This window comes from Carcharhinus amblyrhynchos, chromosome 1, assembly GCF_965287045.1.
Source record: "Carcharhinus amblyrhynchos chromosome 1, sCarAmb.v2.hapA, whole genome shotgun sequence".
Taxonomy (NCBI): domain Eukaryota; kingdom Metazoa; phylum Chordata; class Chondrichthyes; order Carcharhiniformes; family Carcharhinidae; genus Carcharhinus; species Carcharhinus amblyrhynchos.
This window is the reverse complement of record NC_137324.1, coordinates 87,737,299-87,760,822: the sequence shown is the minus strand read 5'-3', so window position 1 is coordinate 87,760,822 and position 23,524 is coordinate 87,737,299. Positions and strand designations below refer to the sequence as shown.

The following is a 23,524-nucleotide window of genomic DNA, read 5'->3' as shown; positions in this document are numbered from 1 at the left end:
CCTTGGCTATCAATTTCTATTCATTAGGAATAGTAATTTGTCATACCTTCTCTCAGTTTTCTTTTCAAACTGGAGGGCTGAAGTATACGGATCCCACAATTCTGTTTTAAACCAGCATGATGTGGAGATGCTGGCATTGGACTGGGGTAAACACAGTAAGTCGTCTCACAACACCAGGTTAAAGTCCAACAGGTTTATTTGGTAGCAAAAGCCTCTAGCCTTCGCCTCTGACCCTTCGTCAGGTGAGTAGAGAGAACTCTCCACTCACATAAGAACATAAGAAATAGGAGCAGAAGTAGGCCATCTAGCCCTTCGAGCCTGCCCCGCCATTCAATAAGATCATGGCTGATCTGTCGCTGCTCAGTTCCACTTTCCCGCCCTCTCCCCATAACCCTTAATCCCCTCTCTTATCAAAAACCCATCAACCCGCGTCTTAAAAATATTTAGCGAGGCAGCCTCCACCACTTCAACGGGCAGAGAATTCCAGAGATTCACCACCCTTTGAGTGAAGAAGTTCCTCCTCAACTCCGTTCTAAACCGCGCCCCTTTTACCTTGAGGCTGTGCCCCCTAGTCCTACTGTCTTTTTTGAGCGGGAAGTGTCTCTCCACCTCTATCCTATCCATCCCATTCATTATCTTATACGTCTCAATGAGATCTCCCCTCGTTCTTCTAAACTCTAACGAGTACAAGCCCAGTTTATTCAGCCTCTCCTCATAGCTCAACCCCCTCAACTCCGGTATCAGCCTAGCAAACCTCCTCTGCACTCCCTCCAAGGCCAAAATATCTTTGCGCAGGTGCGGCGCCCAAAACTGCACACAGTACTCCAGCTGCGGCCTCACCAATGCCCTATATAGCTGCAGCAAGACCTCCCTACTTTTATATTCAATCCCCCTCGCGATGAAGGCCAGCATCCCATTAGCCTTCCTGACCACCTGCTGCACCTGCAAGCTGGGTTTTTGCGACTTATGCACAAGGACCCCGAGGTCCCTCTGCACCGTCGCCTGCTGCAGTTTTTCACCCCGTAAGTAATAGTCCTTCCTACCATTCTTCCTACCAAAGTGGACCACCTCACACTTGTCAACATTAAATTCCATTTGCCAGTTCCTGGCCCATTCGCCCAGCCTATCTAGATCCTTCTGCAGACTCTCCACACCCTCCGCACAATTTGCCGTTCCCCCAATCTTGGTGTCATCAGCAAATTTCGACACCCTACACTCGGTTCCCTCCTCCAGATCATCTATATAAATGGTAAATAGCTGAGGCCCCAGCACCGACCCCTGGGGCACTCCACTAGTCACCATCCGCCAATCCGAATAGCACCCGTTGACCCCCACTCTCTGCCTCCTATTTGACAACCAATCCTCTATCCACGCTAACACCCTACCCCCAACTCCATGTCCCTCGACCTTCTGCAATAACCTCTTGTGAGGTACTTTGTCAAACGCCTTCTGAAAATCTAGAAAGACCACATCCACCGGCTCTCCTCTATCCACCACCCTAGGCACATCCTCATAGAACTCCAGTAAATTTGTCAGACACGACTTCCCTTTAATGAAACCATGCTGCGTCTGCTCTATCAAGCAATTCCCTTCAAGATGCCTCGCAATTTCCTCCTTAATGACAGATTCTAACATTTTACCTACCACAGACGTTAAACTAACCGGCCTATAATTCCCCGCCTTTTGCCTGGCGCCCTTCTTAAACAACGGCGTAACATTAGCCGTTTTCCAATCATCCGGCACTTCCCCGGAATCCAGCGACGTCTGGAAAATAACCACCAAGGCATCCACTATCACCTCCGCCATTTCTTTCAGAACCCTCGGATGCATTCCATCCGGTCCTGGGGACTTGTCCACAATCAGCCCCTCCAGTCTGTCGAGCACCGCCTCTCTAGTAACAGTAATGTCATTAAGACCCTCCAGTCCTACCACCTTTCCATCGCTAACACCCAGCAAATTATTCACGTCCTCCTCCGTGAAGACAGAAACAAAAAAGTTATTCAATACCTTAGCCATATCCCCATCCCCTACCACTAGGTCCCCTTTCTCATCCTCTAAAGGACCAACATTCACCCTAGCCAGCCTCTTCCTTTTTATATATTTATAAAAACTCTTGCTATCCTTTTTTGTATTAAGCGCTAGCCCAGCTTCATAGTTTCTCCTACCCTTCTTTATCAACTTCTTTGTCAATCTTTGTTGACATTTAAACCTCTCCCAATCCTCTTAGCTACTCTAAATTCCTCCACTTTTAATTTAACACTTTCCTTCACCTCCTTCGTTATCCACGGCTTATTACCTCTCCTCCTACTATCCTTTTTGACCATCGGAATAAATTTCTGCTGAGCACCAAGAAAGATCTCCTTAAAGATCCTCCACTGCTCCTCAACAGACCCTCCCTCCAACGTGCTCCCCCAGTCCACATTCGCCAATTCTTCTCTCATCCTACTGTACTCCCCTCTATTCAAACAAAGGACGCGTGTCCGGGAACCCACTTTCTCCTCCTCCATCTGCACCAGAAACTCCACCATACAATGATCACTCTCCCCAAGAGGATCCTTCACCACAAGGTCCCTAATTCTACCCGCCTCATTACATAGCACCAGATCCAAGATAGCTCGCTCCCTCGTCGGCTCCAACACACACTGTTCGAGGAAACTATCCCGGCAGCATTCCAAGAACTCTTCCTCGAGCCCCCCGCGTCCAACATGGGTCGACCAATCAATATGCAGATTGAAATCCCCCATAACTACGGCCGTCCCATTCCTGCACGCCGCACTTATTTGCGCATTAACAGCCCGCCCCACCTCCAGATCATTATTCGGGGGCCTATAGACGACACCCACCAGCGTCTTCCTCCCTTTGCTGTTCCTAATCTCCACCCACAACGATTCCACCCTCTGCTCCTTGGCTCCAATATCATCCCTTGCTACCACCGTGATGCTATCCTTAATCAGCAGAGCTACGCCCCCCCCTTTTCCCTCCTGCCTATCCTTCCTAAACACTTGATAGCCCTGTACATTCAGCTCCCAGTCCCTGTCACCTTGCAGCCACGTCTCTGTAATGGCCACCAGATCGTATCCATTTGTGTCGAACTACGCCACCAGCTCATCCACTTTATTCCGAATGCTTCGTGCATTCAGATAAAGCGCTTTCATCCCAGCCTTCACCTGGACCCTATTTGCCGTAACGCCACCAACCATACTCACACCCCCACTCCCTCTATTATTGGGACATCCTCGGCCTCTTCCCTTACCTGTACCCTCTCCTTAACTTTAGACCTCGTAACATCACCTACCCTCGCACCCTCCTCCCCCCTAATTAGTTTAAAGCCCTGTCTACAGTCCTCTTTACTCGATTCGCCAGCACTCTGGTCCCAGCACGGTTCAGACCAACCCCATCCCGCCCGAACAGGTCCCACCTACCCCAATACTGGTGCCAATGCCCCATAAACTCAAACCCATTCCTCCCACACCAATCCCTGAGCCACCCATTCACTTCCTTAATCCTGTCAACCCTACGCCCGTCTGCACTCAGTTCAGGCAGTAGCCCAGAGATAACCACCTTGTCGGTTCTACTTTTTAATTCCATTCCCAGCTTTTCATACTCCCTCCCCAGATCCTCAGTCCGCATTTTGCTTACGGCGCCGGCACCCACATGTACTACAACGACCGGATTCTCACCCTCCCACTCCAGGTTCCTCTGCAGCCCAGCTGCGACATCCCGTACCCGAGCACCAGGCAGACAACACACCCTTCTGTGCACTTTGTCATTGTGACAAAGGACAGTGTCAATACCCTTCACCCCACTATCCCCAATCACTACTACGTTCCTTTTCACCTTCTCTTTGCCTATGTCCTGCTGCATCACTGTACCGTGTGCAGTTTGCTCACCAACCTCACCTGCCTCGTTCTCGTCCAGCCTGGAAGCAAGAACCTCAAACCTGTTATGCAGATTGAGAGGCTGAGGCATCCGCTCCCCACCCCCCTTCCTCCTCCCAGCAGCCCCCTCTTGTCCCTGACCCTTAGAGTTAGCCAGTCTAGGGGGGGTGGATGTCACTTGCACCCCATTGACAATGGCACCCTCTCTCCCCTTGATGAGCCTCAGTGTCTGTAGCTCAGAGGCCAGCTCATCCACCTTGAGCTGGAGCTCCTCCAGCAACCTGCACTTACTGCAGACATGGTCACTGGGATGGACCCTGGAGTCCACCAGTTCCCACATCATACAGAAACCACACATCACATGCCCCTCCATTATTCACTGTAGTAGTTTTGAAAAAAAATTTTTTTTGTTTTTTTTTCTTTGTTTTTCAAACGAACTCACTTGGCCTTTTTTCCTTCAAGCCTTTTTTGATATTAAGCCCTAATAGCTCACTCTGCTTCCCACTCACTCCGCTGCCCGCTGTCTACACCAGGCCTCCTTTTAAACCTGGCGCTGATTTAAAGCTGATGGCCCACAACTGCCTGCTAACCACTCCCTCAGAATTCTTAAAGCAGTAAATACAATAAATAAATGCTTTAAACAGTTCTACAAAGAACAAAGTGCTTTAAACTTATTTTAAACAGGTTTTTAAACAGGTAAAATCTTAGCTCTCTCTCTGCTCCAGCAAACAATGGAAGGCTTCACCGTGTGGCCAGTTGATAATTAAAGCTGATGGCCCACAACTGCCTGCTAACCACTCCCTCAGAATTCTTAAAGCAGTAACTACAATAAATAAATGCTTTAAACAGTTCTACAAAGAACAAAGTGCTTTAAACTTATTTTAAACAGGTTTTTAACAGGTAAAATCTTAGCTCTCTCTCTGCTCCTTCACTCGTCTGCTCCAGCAAACAACGGACACCCGACAAAGGGTCAGAGGTCCAAAAGCTAGTGGCTTTTGCTACCAAATAAACCTGTTGGACTTTAACCTGATGTTGTGAGACTTCTTCCTGTGTAAACCAGCACAGCAGAAATTTTTCCTTTTTAGGTAAGAGCTATTTTATCATATTTTTGTGGGAGTATAGGGCCGGCCGTGACGGGAAGGAGCAAATAGAGATATGTGCACTTTACATCAAATTTATTTCCCGTCCACACAAGAGAAAATTCCCAATCTAAGATAAGGTATGAGACTGCCACAGTGACTCTTGGAGTCTAGGAATCAATCACAATATGCACAGCACCTTGTTTCTGACTGGTTCATCTTTCTTCTCTGTTTTAGCCGGAACAACTGTAAGTAGTATTACTGGATTTTCCTCATTCTCGCTAACTTCAGTTTCAGGAACTTCTGAATTTTGTTCCCTGTGATAAAGAAAATAAATATACGAAGGTTCTTTTTTTTAAGTCATTAGCGGTGTACCAGAATGAATGCAGATTTGTTTTCATTCAAATGATCAATCTACAAATGTTATCATAATCATACTTTCAACTGGAATTAACAATATTAAAATATAAAATCAAAATGTGGCAGAATCTGGAAATCTGAAATAAAAACTAAATGCTGGAAAAACTCCGCAGGTCTGTTGGAGAGAGAGAAAAACAAAGTCAATGTTCTGAGTCTATATGACTCTTCTTTGGAACTCCTGGGAAGTATCATCTCTCCATGATAGATCTTTGGTTCAGTAGGTAGTGCACCTACATCTGAACCAGAAGCTTCTAGTTTAAGTTTTACGACAGATTTTGTTAGTCACAGACTAAGTGCTTCTTATGCTGTTCATCTGATTGACAATCAACCTTCTCAACTTTCAAACACTTCCCAAATTTCCCCCAAAGAGAAACAAAATTGTGAAGATACACAACAAACAAACTTGGTACCTTCATAAAAGCCATGAACGTAGATTGAAAATAGCTGGGACCTTGGAACCAATTACTGCAGGAACTTGCACCACCCCACCCAAAGCAAGAGCTTACCAAGCTGAAAATGACCCATTTATTCAGACTGTTATCCATCCTTTAATCAATCTTAAATCCATGCCAATATATTACCCAACTCAAGAGCCCCCAATTTATGCACCATCCTTTGTGTGTCATGTATTGAATGACTTTTGAAAATACTAACCTGAGTCCTGCACAGCTGGAATATAATTTCCACCCTTTGTATTCCAGAACCTTTGCGATCAAAGGCTAATTTCCAAATTAGTATTTTATATATTATTTTCTATCTCTCCACCAGTTTTGTGATTTCTGTACTTAGACTTTATACATTTCCCTGCTCCTCCATAGTTCCCAGCTTATTGCATTTAGAAAATATTCTGATACATCTTAGTCTAAGGTAGTGACCTTACACTTTAACACCAAACTCCATTTGCCACAGTTTGCCCAGGAACAACGAACGTCCTTTTACAACTTTCTCCTCACGTCCGCACTATTTGTTGCGCAACCAAATTCTATACATTTTCCATTCACTCCTTAATCCAAGTCATATATAAACAGAGTGAAAAACTAAGACCCAGCACAGATCCCAGGGGGATACCCCTAGTCACATTCTGCCAATTTGAGTAAGTAACCATTAGTCCTATTCTCTGTCTCCTATCTCCTAATTAATTTCCTTAACTAAATCAGCAGGTTGCTTTTCAGTCTTTCAATGTAGAACCATGACAAATGCCTTTGGTTCTCTATACAGGTAATATCCAGAGGCTCCCTCTTATCTATCACAAGAGTTAGCCTCTCAAAAACGTTCAACCAGATTTGTTAGACAAGACTTTAGCCTTTACAAATCCTGCTCAGCCTCTCTTATTTCCGCTCATATTTATCCAAATGCTCAGTCACACTGAACCCAATAACAGACTCTCTAGTAACTTCTCCACCACTGACATTATACTTTTAAACCTATAATTTTCTAGTTTATCTATCCTTCCGCTCCAACTAAGAGAATGGGTAATTTTTCAATCCAAAGGGACAAATTCCTAAACTGTTGGAACATCATGACTAACACCCAATTTCCTTACTTACTTAATCAGACCTTATATTTCTTTAATAGTTTCTCCACTTACACTTATGTTAAAGATATTTATATTGAACCTGGTTTACTCCTCTCATGATTTGTTTTTTCTTGTATTTCTGGTATCTTATCCTCATCCTTTAATGTTAAGGCAGATATAAAATGTTATTTATTCTGATTTCCAACTATAACATTACCTATGTGTGCCATTACTCTTAACTACCCTTTTATTCTTAACAAATCCTTTGGTATGTCCTTTCTCATCAGCAGGACAGATCCCCAGGAGTTATGATACAGAAGTATACAGTCAGGTGGGAGTGGCCCTGGGTGTCCTTGTGGCATCAGATCAAGCATGAGCAAGAAAATCTCCTGCAGATTACTACCTGCTGCCCTCCCTCAGTTGCTGAATGAATAATTCTCCATACTGAACAACACCACCCAGAAGCAGCACCAAGGGGAATGAAGTACGGAATGTACACTGCATATTTTAGCTTTAATGTATACCACCAAGTGTGATTAGCTAGTACCACTACTGACTGAGCTGGCCAGGTCCTGATGGGCACATCTACTTTTCTGGGCCTACGGCAAGGGTTGCAAGTTAAAACTTCAGAGGGAAGAACCTACTTGACCTTGTCCTCACCAATCCACCTGTTGCAGATACAGCTGACAGTACTGGTAGGAATGAACACTATTGTGTCATTATGCACTCAGACTGAGAACTCCCTCCGTGGTGTGTGTGGCACCACGTGAAATAAATAATAGAATCAGAACACATCTAATTACTCAGAAAACAGCAGCAGAATAATTTACAAACACAATCTTTAACCTTAATATGCGGCATTTCTTCCATTCTACCATTATGATCAACTCGGGATTATCCTGGTTCAATGAGTGCAAGTGAGCATAGCAGAGAAACACCAAGCATACTTAAAAAAGATGCAATGTATGGGGTTACATATATGCTCAATAGAGGAAATGACAGAAAGGGCGAAATCAACCCACAATCAATGAATCAGGCCAAAGCTCTGCAGTGCTACCACACTTATTTAAGAATGGTAGGGACATTTAAACAACTAATTAGGGGAGTCACTTTCACAAATATCCCCATTCTCAATGAAAGAAAGCTCAGCACATCCACCCAAAAGGTAAGCCTGGAGGAATTGTAACCATCCACAGCCAGAAATGCCATTAGGATTGATCCATCTTTTTTCTCCTCTTGAGGTATCCGCCACCACAGATGTCAATCTTCTACCAATTCAATTCATTCTGAGGGATTTATTAAGAAATGGCTGAAGCCTCTAGATACAGCCACAGCTATGGCACAGACAATATCCTAATTATTGTACTGAAGGCTTGCAGTCAAGATCTATCTCTAAACCAAGCTGTTCTAGTTCAGCTACAACACAGACCTGTAACTGACAATATGGAAACTCACCTGAGGGCTCCATTACAGCTTTGATCCAAATATGGACAAAAGTACCGAATTCCAGAGGTAAAGTGGGAGTGACTGGCTTTGACATTAAAGCAGCATTTAACTAAGTTTGGCAAAATTGATTCAATGGGAATCAGAGACAAACATCTCCACGGGAGAAAGCTTCACACTGACTGGAGTTATATCGAGCACAGGTTTGTTGGTTGTTGGGAGCATCTCAACTTCAGAAAATCACTGGAGTTTTTCAAGGTAGTACGATATGCCCAATCATCTTTAACTGCCACATCAATGATCTTTCCTTCATCATACTGTTAGAAGTGGGGATACTCATTGATGATTAGTATTTCATATCATCCACAACTCATCAGATATCATACTAATCACGCCCATATAGAGCAAGGCCTGTACAGCATTCACGTTTGGGCTGAAAACTCACTCATACCAAACAAGTACCAGGTAATGGCCTTCTCCAACAAGAGAGAATCCAGCCATCTTTCCTCGATGTTCAACATCAATACCATCACTGAATCCCCTGCCATCAACATCATGGGGATTGACCACTGACGAGAAACTGAACTGGACCAGCCATATAAATGCTATCGCTACGAGAGCAGATCAGAGGCTGAGACTCTGTGGAGAATAATGCATCTCCCGAATCCCCAAAGCCTGTCCAATTTCTACAGGGCTCAAGTCTGGAATGTGATGGAATGCTGTCCACTTGACTAGATGAGTACAACTTCAACAACATCAAGAAGCTCAACTCAATCCAGGACAGAAGCGCCCACTTGATCTGCACCCATATCCATTACCAGTGCTGAATGACAGCAGCAACTTGCCGATGCCTGTTTTGACAGCATCCTCCAAAACCATGACCTTGTATCACCCAGAGGGACAAGAGCTGCAATGCACAGGTTCACCACCATCTGCAAGTTGTCTCCAAACCACATCCCACCCTGACTTAAGAACATAAGAAATAGGAGCAGGAGTAGGCCATCTGGCCCTTCGAGCCTGCCCCGCCATTCAATAAGATCATGGCTGATCTGTCGTGGCTCAGTTCCACTTTCCCGCCCTCTCCCCATAACCCTTAATCCCCTCTCTTATCAAAAACCCATCAACCCGCTTCTTAAAAATATTTAGCGAGGCAGCCTCCACCACTTCAACGGGCAGAGAATTCCAGAGATTCACCACCCTTTGAGTGAAGAAGTTCCTCCTCAACTCCGTTCTGAACTGCCCCCCCTTTATCTTGAGGCTGTGCCCCCTAGTCCTACTGTCTTTTTTGAGCGGGAAGAGTCTTTCCACCTCTATCCTATCCATCCCATTCATCATCTTATACGTCTCAATGAGATCTCCCCTCATTCTTCTAAACTCTAACGAGTACAAGCCTAGTTTATTCAGCCTCTCCTCATAGCTCAACCCCCTCAACTCCGGTATCAGCCTAGTAAACCTCCTCTGCACTCCCTCCAAGGCCAAAATATCCTTGCGCAGGTGCGGCGCCCAAAACTGCACACAGTACTCCAGCTGCGGCCTCACCAATGCCCTATACAGCTGCAGCAAGACCTCCCTACTTTTATATTCAATCCCCCTCGCTATGAAGGCCAGCATCCCATTCGCCTTCCTGACCACCTGCTGCACCTGCAGGCTGGGTTTTTGCGACTCATGCACAAGGACCCCGAGGTCCCTCTGCACCGTCGCCTGCTGCAGTTTTTCGCCACGTAAGTAATAGTCCTTCCTACCATTCTTCCTACCAAAGTGGACCACCTCACACTTGCCAACATTAAATTCCATTTGCCATTTCCTGGCCCATTCACCCAGCCTATCTAGATCCTTCTGCAGACTCTCCACACCCTCCGCACAATTTGCCTTTCCCCCAATCTTGGTGTCATCAGCAAATTTCGACACCCTACACTCGGTTCCCTCCTCCAGATCATCTATATAAATGGTAAATAGCTGAGGCCCCAGCACCGACCCCTGGGGCACCCCACTAGTCACCAACCGCCAATCCGAATAGCACCCATTGACCCCCACTCTCTGCCTCCTATTTGACAACCAATCCTCTATCCACGCTAACACCCTACCCCCAACTCCATGTCCTCTGACCTTCTGCAGTAACCTCTTGTGAGGTACCTTATCAAACGCCTTCTGAAAATCCAGAAAGACCGCATCCACCGGCTCTCCTCTATCCACCGCCCTAGACACATCCTCATAGAACTCCAGTAAATTTGTCAGACACGACTTCCCTTTAATGAAACCGTGTTGCGTCTGCCCTATCAAGCAATTCCCTTCAAGATGCCTCGCAATTTCCTCCTTAATGACGGATTCTAACATTTTACCTACCACAGACGTTAAACTAACCGGACTTGGAACTATATTGCTGCTCTTTCCCTGTACTTGGTCAAAAATCCAAAACTCAGCTCTACAAGTGTAACTACACCATGTGGAATTCAGCAATACAAGGAGACGGATCATCACCATCTTTTCATTGGCATTGGGGGTGGGCAACAAATGCTGGCTTTGCAACAATATGCAAACCTCATGAATTAATTTTAAAAATCCTTTACGATCTTCATCATCTTTTTCCCAGTCTGTGGAATCTCGATTACAAGAGAATTGTAGTCAAATCTTTTATCGTACATACTACAGAAAAGGCTTACCTTGCCCTGTTTGTAGCTGGTGAGCTGGGTTCGGAATTTCCGCTTATGTTGCTTCCAGTTTCTAACCCTGGAGCTCTATCTTGTGGTCTTCTACCAGCAGCTGACAAAGGTTTGTTTACTGCACCCAAGACAGTAGCTGGTTTGGGCTGAGAATAATGATATTTAGATACTATATGTGTAAATCAACATAAAAATCGAACATTCAAATAGACCAAAGCATTTTATACGAGCTAGGATTTATCATGTATCGCAATTCTTCAGATGCTATATGCCACAAGCATGGCCCAAGTTCCTTTTAATTGAAGGAATCATTGAAATAATTATCTGGAGAATTCAGCATTCTGCAGCTGGTGCTTTTCCAACAACACAGATCAAATTTTAACAATTACCGCAAATGCATGACATAATGTTTCAGGTACATGTATACAAATGGGTAGTCACAATGCACTGCATGTGATAACCTGTATTGTGATGGAATAGGGTTGGAAAAAGTTTGTCATATTTTCCAAGCATAGCATTGGAAGCTCCTATTTCAAAAATGAGAGCAATGTTTTGTGACAAATGAAAGTTGCAACAAAACATCAATAAATAAGATGTAAACACAATCTCTTGGTACAAAACAGGAACAAAGTACTATCAGTTAGAGGTAATATCAATGAGGTGAACTTCACCATTATAGTTTTGTTTTTAAAAATGTACATTACACCTGTTTCACAAGGTTTTTAAAACTGATACTATATCCAAAGTATTATAGTAAGCCAAGCAATAAATAAGAGGTCATGCATGCAAATCCACATAAATGTATTTTGCCATATGTCTTTAGTTCATTTTATCATGAATGATGTAAAAACACAAGGATTCAAAGTTATATTGCACCCTTAAACTTAACAGATTCCTGAATTGCAGGGCACACATTATGGCTTCCTGTGAGGTTGTCTGTTTTTGTGGGAAGAATAGAAAAGCAGATTATTTTTTCAAATGGAGAGTGACTGCAGAATGCTTCTGTGTCATGTATCCTGATGTTTTGTGATTCATACAAGGATAACAAGCAGTTAAGAAAGCAAAGGCAATATCGGTCTTTATTGCAAGGGAGGCGGTGTGTAAAATTAGGAAAGTCTTGTTAGAACCATACAGGGTATTGGTGAGACCATGCCTAAAGTATGGCTCCAAAAGAGAAAACGCTGGAAAATCTCAGCAGGTCTGGCAGCATCTGTAAGCAGAGAAAAGAGCTGACGTTTCAAGTCCAGTTGACCCTTTGTCAAAGCTAAAAGGCATAGAAAGTGGAAGATATTTATACTGTAGGGCGAGGGAACGAAAGATAAGTCATAGCCATAGAAACTAGGTGAAGACAACAAATAGCTGTCCACAGACAGAATAAAGGGTGTGAACAGCCAAATGGCAGTGAAGCTGTAAGTAGCGACAGATGAAGCTGTTTCAAAAAGATCACACCTCATTCTTCTAAACTCCAGTGAGCATAGGCCCAATCTGTTCCACCTTCTGATCAAAGACAATCCCTTTATCCCAGTACTCAGACTTGAGCCTTCTCCGATATGGGCAAATGTTAGAAATTTTACTTTCTAGTAAGAATTGAAAAGCATAACAATTTTTTTTAAAAGGCACAAAATTTCTAAATATTTAAAAAATTATTTCATGGGATGTGGGAATCACTGGTTAAGCCAGCATTTGTTGCCCTTGAACTGAGTGGCATGAAAGGCCATTTCAAAGGACAGTTAAGAGTCAATCACATTGCCGTGGGTCTGGGGTCACATGTAGATCAGACTGGGTAAGGACGGCAGATTTCCTTCCCTAAAGGACATTTGTGAACTAGGTGGGTTTTATGGCCATCATTGGACTTTTAATTCCAAACTGATATGTTATTTTTAAAAGGCATGGGACTTTTAAATGCTGATGTTCAGAGGGACTTTAATGTTCCTGTACAAGAACTACAAAGTCAGCATGCAGGTACAGCACATAATTACAAAGGCAAATGACATCTCGTCTTTATTACAAGGGAACTAGAGTACAAAAATAAGGAATTTTACAGGCCTTTGCTAAGACCATACGTGGAGTTTTGGGCAGTTTTTATCTCCCGAGCTAAGGAAGGATGCATGCATTGAAGACGGCATGGTAAAGGTTCATTAGATCGGTTCCTGGCTTGAGAAAATTTTCCTATCATAAAACGTTAAGAAAATTGGGCCATACTCTTTCAAATTTAGAAGAATGAGAGGTGATCTCATTGGAACATGCTTTGAAGAGATGATGGTGTAGTGGCAACGTCTCTGGATTAGAAATCAGGAGGCCCAGGCTAATGCTCTGGGGGCCTGCATTCAAATCACATCTGTACAGCTGGTGGCATTTAAATTCAATTAATAAATGTGCAAGATAAAGCTAGCCTCAGTAACAGTGACAAAGACAACCAACATCAATTGTACAAATCCATCTGGTTTAATGATGTCCTCTAGGGAAGGAAATCTGCAACTCCAGACCTACACCACGTAGTTGACCCTCAAGTGCTGTTCCGAAATGGCCTTGCAAGCTGCTCAGTTCAAAGGCAATTAGGGATGGACAATAAATGCCAGCAAGACCCACATTCATGAAAGGATAAAAAAAAATGAAAGGATAGACACTAGAAGATTGCCTCCCTCAACTTGACAGTCTAAAACAAGAGAGCACAGCCTCAAGAGAAAGGGATGATCATTTACAACTTCAGCTGAGAATTTTTTACTGATCTGTGTATTCTTAAAATTCTTTACCCTAGAAAGCTGTGCATTGTTGTTGAGTTAACTCAAAGCTGAGTTAGACAGATTTTTGGTTTCTAACAGAATCAAGGGATACAGAAAGCAGATATGAAAGTGATGTTAAGACAGAAGTTCAGCCATAATATAGTAAACAGGAACAGAAGACCATTCAAACCCTGAAGCCCACTCCACCATTCAATAAGATCATGGCTGATCTAATCTTGGTCTCAATTCCGCTTTCCACTTTCCTCATAACCCTCAATTCCCTTCTGTCTCAAAAATCTGTTTCAAACATGCTGAATGGGGGTGCAGATTTGAGGAGTCATATGGTCTACTCCTCCCATTCCTATGATCACTTTAACACAAAACTTTACACTTCACAAAAATAAAGTTGCAAGTTATCATGTAATTTTGACTTAAATTGATATTTTTGGGATCTCTATCTGCAAGCCTCTGACACAGATTCCTTATTAACTGCAGGGAGGTTTGGTACCTTTGATTAGCTCAAAGATCAAGTATAACAGTAACTCTGCATTAAACTCATGCTGTTTGTCCTGCTGCAACACTCTACAAACCAAAAACTAGATGAAACATTACGGGGTGGGGATTTGTAGCTCCAACTTCCAACCATGGTTCAGTCCCAAGACAGCTTGGCACTGGGTCAAGGAACCAGCCATTCATTCCAATTTTAAAACGTTGCAGTAGAATTGAAACATCAACAACTTAATCAAGAAATAGATATCAGTCCTTCAAAACTGGTATAAAATCCAAGGTGTTCTTATTCCAAATTTTTTTATGCACAAATTCCACACACAGGAAAACTGAATCTGTGCTTGATACAACATGGGATTGTGATCTGAAAGGTAGGAGACTATGATGGGTGGGGGTGGAAGGACCACATGAGAGAACATGTACAAAATAATTTTAGTGCACATTTCAATATATAATTACATAAGCAGTGAAAGAAGTCTCGACTTCTGTTTAAAGACAAATAAAACATAGTTAAAAAAAAACGCAAAGTAAATCAATTTTGTTGCAGGTAATTTTTTTTGTTGCTTAATTTTCTACTGTCTGATCTCACATCTAAAATGAAACATTTTGAAATATGGTCCCAAAGCATCAAAACTTGTGGATCACGTAAATCCCTGGGCAAATACAGAGCAAAGCTTTGTATTTTTCCTGCCAAGAGTAATCTCATCCTCAGGGGAACAATCAGAAAACCAATGCTAATATTTTTCACTTTCCACAAAATAATGCTAATTTGCATGGAATTGTGGGGAGTTTTATAATGAGGACCCTAAAGCAATGAGGACTGGGTTGAGACTTACCTTTCCTGTGAGTAATAATGCCTTTGCTTCATCTGACAAGTAGCACTTATTATTGCCGGAATCCTAAGCAAAGAAACATTTATCAAAAACGATATATTTGCAGTTGGGGCACAACAAACTTTAATTTTTAGAATCAATGTGACAATGTTTTTTTAAAGTTTATTTATTAGTGTCACAAGTAGGCTTACAATAACACTGCAATGAAGTTACTGAGAAAATCCCCTAGTCGCCACACTCTAGTGCCTGTTGAGGTACACTGAGGGAGAACGTAGCCTGGCCAATGCACCTAACCAGCACATCTTTCGGGGAAAAAATACCAGAGCACCCAGAGGAAACCCAACCACACATAGGGACACTGTGCAGATTCCACACAGACAGTGACCCAAGCTGGAAATCAAACTGGGTTGCTGGCACTGTGAAGCAGCAGTGCTAACAATTTTCCACTGCGAATTGACTTGCACTCCCTAATAACCTTTTCATTTTGCTCAATTATTTCCTCCATCTGCAGTTAAGGGTGCATAGTGGTTAGCGGTGCTGCCTCACAGCTCCAAGGACCTGAGTTCAATTCTGGTCTTGGATGATTGTGTGCAGTTTTCACATTTTCCCCACATTTGCATGGGTTTTCTCTGGATGCTCCGGTTTCCTCACACAGTCCATAGATGAGCAGGTTAGCTAGATTGGCCATGCCATATTATCCGTTAGTGTCCCAAGATCTGTAGGTTAGACGGATTAGCTATGCTAAAAGTGTGGATGATAGGGTGAGGGAGAGGGCCTGAATAAGCAACTCTTACAGACTCAATGGGCCAAATGCACTGTAGAAATTCTATGACTCTAAAGCCTCTTCAACGTATAAACTACTCCATTTCCTTCCTTAAGAGTTAAACTTTTCTTAGACTTCTATTCTGATCATGAAATGATGCATATCTGATATGGCTGACCATTTTCTAATTGTCTTTCACTGTGACTCACTTGGATGAACTACATGAAATCATTTTCTGCCACTCCATAACGTGACATTTTTAGTGCACCAACAGTGCATCAAGATTGCCTCATCAATTTATATTTTATGTCTTTACCAAAATTGAGAAACCTGCAAACACAGTTATCATTATTTGTTCATAAGTGTCAAAGGTAAATTGTCAGTCTTATTCATAAATGCAAGAGTGCCTAAAGATACTAAATTTAGTCCATTAGACAGAACAATTCTGGGGATACAGAGTTTCCTTAAAATTCCAGAACTTGTTACACAGCTGTTAGCAGTTCATCGTTCCACGTTAATCATTCTATTTACTTTTTAAAAAATTATGCTTGTGCAGTTCAGGTAACTATGGAGCGACATAATGTTTCCTGGATAGGAAGAATGAACATTTGAATGAACCTGCAATTACCCCATCACCATCCACCCTTCAAACAGGTGAATTTGTAAGCTCACAGTCCTTATTGCTCCTGAGAGTGTTTCCCAAGTTCTTGCCATCTGGTGTCTTCCCCACCAACTGGTAACAGTTTCAACCTTCCTACTGAAAACATATCCAATCTAAACCCTTCTAAACCAAGAGATATGCTCAGCTTCTGTCTCCACTGGCAAGAATCTGCCATCCCTATACCCTTCCATTACTAGAATACTAGAGTATAAAATAACTAGTTACTTTGTCAGGTGGAGTGAAGAACTTTGTCGGCAGTACAGGATCCTTTGGCGAGTCCAAGTTATATGTGGTACTTTTGCTAGTGATGACAATAAGAGCTACATCACAAACTATGTAGAGTTTCTGCAAATATAAATAGGAAAGCACAATCAGTAATAAAATTTGTCATGCATCATATATTCCAAATTTGAAACAAGTTACAGTACTCCAACACTATCAGATCTCCCATGCAATTGATTGTCTATGGCAAGTTACAGGATATGTTGTTTTATAATGGCAGCAACATACTGTTACTCTGGTACTAAAATGAAGTTTTATGGAAACTTGCCTTTTGAATGTCACATGAACTAAATTCTATAAATAGAGGCAACCTGAAATCAATTAGAGGGCAGTCATGTTTCTAGATTGGTGACAAGTTTTAAATTGTTATTCAACATCAGAAGAAATTGTCAGGCAATGACAAAACTTCTTTCTGTCCTTTTTTGAATGTGGAAACAATACTGACTAAGCCCAAGATCTAAATTGAGAATCCACATCAAAACTTTAGATCCATCTACTAGGGTTTATGGTTGTTGCATAATGGTGAGTTCCTCATGGACGTGTCTTTGGCCCAACCATCTTCTGCTGCTTCATGAGTGACATTCTGCTATCATAACATCAGAAGTGGAAGTGTTTGCTGATGACTGCACAATTTTTAATACTATCCTCAAAGATGCTGAAGCAGTGGGTATCCATATGCAGCAAGATATGAACAACATTCGGGCTCGGGCTGATAAGTTGCATCTAACATCTGCACCAGGCAATGACCATCTCTACTTGACATTCAGCAGAATTACTACTGCTGAATCTCCAAGCATCAACATCTTGGTGGGTGGGAATGTGGATCCGGGTCATTACTATTGTCCAAAACATAACTGGACCAGACATTTAAATAGTGGTTATAACAGGTCAGGGACTGGAATTTCTGCAATAACACCTCCTGACTCCACAAAACCTATCCAGCATCTACAAGATAAGCCCAGAAGTATTATGTATTGCTCTCCACAGTGCAACTCCAACAACTTTCAAGAAGCTCAACACCATCCAGGACAAAGCAATCCACTTTACTGGCACCCCATCTACCACTTTAAATATTCACCTTCTCCACTACCCGTGTACAGTGGCAGCAGCATGTATCTCTTACAAGATGCACTGCAACAACTCATCATATCTCTTTTGACAGCACTCTCTAAATCCACAGACTCTACAATGTAGAATGGCAAAGGCAGCACACAACAGGGAACTTGCTGCAAGTCCCTTTAAGCCACACATCATTCTGACTTGGAACTATTGCCATATCTTCATTGTCACCAAATCAAAAAGCTTGAACTCCATTCCGAACAGCACCGTGAGTGTATCTTCACCGGAGGACTGCAAAAGTTCAAAAAGGCAACTTCCCATGACCTTCTCAAACCCAATTAGGAAGAGCACAAATGCTGGCTTTGCCTCTGACACTCAAATTTCATGAAAGAATAGAGAAGTGAACCAGAAATTGTGGTACATGTTGGTGTCAACAACAAACGGGACATAGCTAAGCTAGCGGAATAGGCAGACAAGTGGCTGATGGAATTTAAAAATGGAAAGTGTGAAGTGCTACATTAGGGCAGAAGCGATAGGAAGAGACAATACAAACTTAAAACATAAGAAGAGATGAGGGATTCAAGGGTTCATTTGCATATATCCTTGCAGATAGCAAGATATATTGAGAGAAGTGATAAAGCACATAGGATCTTGGACACCATGAAGAAGTGTTGAATGTAAAAGCAAGGTGGCTATCCTGAACCTTTTTGAAGGCTTGGATTAGGTTAAACTCTAGCATTGCTTCCAGTTCCGCTCACCACAATTTAAGGAGGATGTGAGGATCTTAAGAGAGATGGCAAAACTCTTGAGAATTGTTGGAGTTGCATTCATCCAAGCAAGTAAAGAGTATTCCATCACACTTCTAACTTGTGTCCTGTGGATGCTGAAAAGGCTTTGGGGAGTCATGTGGTGTGTCATTCATTGCAGAATACACAGCCTAAAATATTTGAATCCAAAACTAGGTATGAGTTTTTTTGAACATCGAGATTTCTAAAAAAAACATTTATTATAACAAGCCAGCAGTTCTAAGTTCTATCGGCAAAAACAGCCCTCTATTGGACCCTTTATTAATTTTAACTGACCAGTCTTCAAACTTAAGTGTCCATAAATTTCCACAAAAGACTTTAAAAGCCAAGCTTTCCTTGGTCATTATGAGGGGTCATCCAAGAACACCACTTATTACAAATAATGGTTTTATTGAGGAAGAAATGGGGAAGAATATTCCTTTTTCAACATCTGAATTTACAATGGAAACTGTGTACGATCAGCCAACCTGTTAATACACTGTCTGCAGAACTAGAGTCATTGATAAACAGGTGAAAACAAAATCATGGTCAAATACCTCCATGGTCTCACCCCTCCCTACCTCTTGAATCATCTCTGTACTTCTCCGATTCTGTCCTCTTGTATTTGTCCAAGATAATATTTGAACGAATCAGTATAACCTGCTGCTGATTTCCAAGCACCATTTGGCAGTGCACAGCTAAATTGTGCATGCAACACAGGACTAAGAAGCACAACATAAAATTTGTTTGGATTCATTATTATCTTCATTCTATTATCAGGGTTAAGAGTGGAGGAATGGGACTGACCATGTTGCTTCACAGAAAGTGGCATACATTTGAAGGGCCGAATTGCTTCCTAGCACCTAGGAGGACAAGGGTAGCAGATGCATTTTACCACCAGCTTCAAATACCCCTCCAATCACACATTATCCTGATTTGGAACATTATCACCATTCTTTCACGGTCTCTGGATCAAAACCTTGGAACTCCCTCCCTAATAGAACTGCAGGGATTCCTGTAATACATGGACTGAAGCAGTTCAAGGCAATGGCTCGCCACACCCTTCTCCAGGGCAATTAGGGATGAGAAATAAATCTGGTTGAGCTACTGATGGCCACATCCCATGAACAAATAAAAAAAAATCCGAGAGCATTGGAGAGTAATTGTACGCTGATAACATAGGCTTGCATTCTACTATTTTCCACAATGAACATAAGAACATAAGAAATAGGAGCAGGAGTAGGCCATCTAGCCCTTCGAGCCTGCCCCGCCATTCAATAAGATCATGGCTGATCTGTCGTGGCTCAGTTCCACTTTCCCGCCCTCTCCCCATAACCCTTAATCCCTTCTCTTATCAAAAACCCATCAACCCGCTTCTTAAAAATATTTAGCGAGGCAGCCTCCACCACTTCAACGGGCAGAGAATTCCAGAGATTCACCACCCTTTGAGTGAAGAAGTTCCTCCTCAACTCCGTTCTAAACCGCCTCCCCTTTATCTTGAGGCTGTGCCCCCTAGTCCTACTGTCTTTTTTGAGCGGGAAGAGTCTCTCCACCTCTATCCTATCCATCCCATTCATCATCTTATACGTCTCAATGAGATCTCCCCTCATTCTTCTAAACTCTAACGAGTACAAGCCTAGTTTATTCAGCCTCTCCTCATAGCTCAATCCCCTCAACTCCGGTATCAGCCTAGTAAACCTCCTCTGCACTCCCTCCAGGGCCAAAATATCCTTGCGCAGGTGCGGCGCCCAAAACTGCACACAGTACTCCAGCTGCGGCCTCACCAATGCCCTATACAGCTGCAGCAAGACCTCCCTACTTTTATATTCAATCCCCCTTGCTATGAAGGCCAGCATCCCATTCGCCTTCCTGACCACCTGCTGCACCTGCAAGCTGGGTTTTTGCGATTCATGCACAAGGACCCCGAGGTCCCTCTGCACCGTCGCCTGCTGCAGTTTTTCGCCACGTAAGTAATAGTCCTTCCTACCATTCTTCCTACCAAAGTGGACCACCTCACACTTGCCAACATTAAATTCCATTTGCCATTTCCTGGCCCATTCGCCCAGCCTATCTAGATCCTTCTGCAGACTCTCCACACCCTCCGCACAATTTGCCGTTCCCCCAATCTTGGTGTCATCAGCAAATTTCGACACCCTGCACTCGGTTCCCTCCTCCAGATCATCTATATAAATGGTAAATAGCTGAGGCCCCAGCACCGACCCCTGGGGCACCCCACTAGTCACCATCCGCCAATCCGAATAGCACCCATTGACCCCCACTCTCTGCCTCCTATTTGACAACCAATCCTCTATCCACGCTAACACCCTACCCCCAACTCCATGTCCCCTGACCTTCTGCAATAACCTCTTGTGAGGTACCTTGTCAAACGCCTTCTGAAAATCCAGAAAGACCACATCCACCGGCTCTCCTCTATCCACTGCCCTAGACACATCCTCATAGAACTCCAGTAAATTTGTCAGACACGACTTCCCTTTAATGAAACCGTGTTGCGTCCGCCCTATCAAGCAATTCCCTTCAAGATGCCTCGCAATTTCCTGCTTAATGATGGATTCTAACATTTTACCTACCACAGACGTTAAACTAACCGGCCTATAATTCCCCGCCTTTTGCCTGGCACCCTTCTTAAACAACGGCGTAACATTAGCCGTTTTCCAATCTTCCGGCACTTCCCCGGAATCCAGCGACGTCTGGAAAATAACCACCAAGGCATCCACTATCACCTCCGCCATGCTGACCAGCATTGCAATTTTTTAGGCTGAAAAATGTTGTGTCAGTTTCCAACCTTCAGACCTGCTACTATGTTCTACTCCAGAATGGCAAATGATGAAGGGTAGAACTGGTGCCAAACTTCATACATGATTATATTTATTTACAGAGTCACACATTACAAGCATACACATTCTAACCCAATAACCAGAATTAGTGCTTCTGTTTCTCGTGGCTTAAGTGAATACCTAATCAATGCCCACTGCCTGCATACTATTAAAACTCAATAAATATACAAATAACATAAGCCACTGATTGAAATTAACAGTAAAGGTAACAGTAATATGATTTCTGGACAGTCAACTTTTATTTTCCCACCAGACAAAATTTCTCCAAATAGGATCTACAGTTTGCTCCCTTTTAGCCAATTGGTTATTCAAGTGCTAAATTTATTTTCAATCCCTCCACTTTTTAAATAGACGCAGCAGTCATCAGTACCACTCAGAAGCCAACAGATACTTCATTTTAGAGCTTCTCGCCCCCACAGATCACCTGGGGACACTACTTTCCCAAAGCTTAAAAAAATTGGTCAGGCATACAATACTTTCTGATTCTGTTGACCACTGCTTCATTGGTTATTATTCCAATAAGCTATTAACTCCTGACAATCTTTCCTACTTTTTAGAAACAGAGAACTTCAGAGCAGGAGGAAGCCAACCGGCCTTCGAGCATGTTCCACCATTCGATAAAACATTGAATGCATTCAAGAAGCGGCTGCATATAGCACTTCGGGCAAATGGGACCAAAGGTAATGCGGGAAAAAAAAAGCAGGATTAGGCTATTGAGTCGGATATCAGCCATGATTGCAATGAATGGCAGAGCAGGCTTGAAGGGCCAAATGGCCTCCTGTTCCTATCTTCTATATTTCCATAAGATCAGAGCTGAACTGACAGCACTCTCAATTACACCATCCCACCTGCCCCCTGTAACTCTCAACTCCCTTGTCCATCAAATTTCTACCTAACTCAGCCTGGATTGAAATGGCGGAAAAGGCTGGAATGAGTCCTTCATGCTTGAAGGTGCAAAGGCTGCCGCTATTAGCACTGCTGCATCCTCAGTAATGATCAGAAAAGGCTTGTCAACAGGTGCACGTCAACTACATAGGACCTTTTGAAGGGCACATGTTCCTAGTCACAATCAAAGTGGCCAAAAGTCACCATAATGAAATCAAATTCATCAGAAAAGACGATTGAGAGGTTAGATTTAAAGATTTGCATCGTCTGAGCAATAAGTGAATAATAATGGACCATGGTTCGTCTCTCAAGAATTTTAAAGATGTTTGAAAGAAAACGGTATAAAATATTTTACAAATGGACATTACAGAATGTTTTGTGTAAATAATGAAACACTTAAAGACAAGGTTCGTTAACCAAATGTCTAAATCAATTCCTATTCATGTATAGAAATACTGTTCATTCAACAACAAAAATTTTTCCAGCATTACTGATGATGAAGCGACAATCACATTCAGTGTTCGACTGATTTAAATCTCCAAAGTTTGAAAAAAAACACCCAAAACAAAAAGTCAGGTCGAATGGTGGGAAAACAAAACTAAACATCACATTTTTCCACCAATGACAAGCAGTTCCAGCTAGAAATGGGTTTCTGCTACAATCATTCCGCAAGCTGGACCTGCTTCATATACTGTCCAGACCCAGGATGACGTCACCTGGAAGAGGCATGTGGATGAGCTGCTGGCAGGGAGAACCAATCTGGACATAGAACCTGCAATGAATTTGAATTCACCTACATAAGGTGCTAATCTGAACCTTCCTGAAATCCTGACACTGACAGAACCATTGAGAAAGAAAGGACCTCAATTTCAGGCCAAGCTTAGAACCAACATCTACTTGCAATGTTGACACCAGTCAAATTGATCACTGATGTTTGTAGAAAGTTGTGTATGACAGAGGTTACAACTAGTGCCAAGAAGCAGAGGTCCGAGGTTTGCTGGCAACCATTGAGAGAACAAACTATCAGACTTGTTGATTATTGTTGTTTGATTATTGTTCCTGTTACACTTGATTAAATTTGTTGGGCATGTTTAATTTTAAAGGAGGAGGAAGTGTTACGTATTTATGTTGATTTCTGAGAAGCAGCACTGAACACTATAATAATATATGCATAA

The 23,524-nt window shown here is 42.7% G+C and overlaps 1 protein-coding gene across 4 annotated transcripts in view; it reads right to left on the bottom strand.

Annotated features, from left to right (window-relative positions):
- pds5a (PDS5 cohesin associated factor A) overlaps nt 1-23,524 on the bottom strand; it is a 219,673-nt gene that overhangs the window by 9,531 nt on the left and 186,618 nt on the right. For all 4 annotated transcript variants that reach the window (XM_080188570.1, XM_080188561.1, XM_080188579.1 and 1 more), the window contains exons 28-31: nt 16,709-16,828; nt 15,063-15,125; nt 10,997-11,142; nt 5,157-5,274 (exon numbers count right to left, since the gene is read on the bottom strand). In XM_080188570.1, coding sequence (XP_080044696.1) covers nt 5,157-5,274; nt 10,997-11,142; nt 15,063-15,125; nt 16,709-16,828 — 447 coding nt within the window. The remainder of the gene's footprint in view (nt 1-5,156; nt 5,275-10,996; nt 11,143-15,062; nt 15,126-16,708; nt 16,829-23,524) is intronic.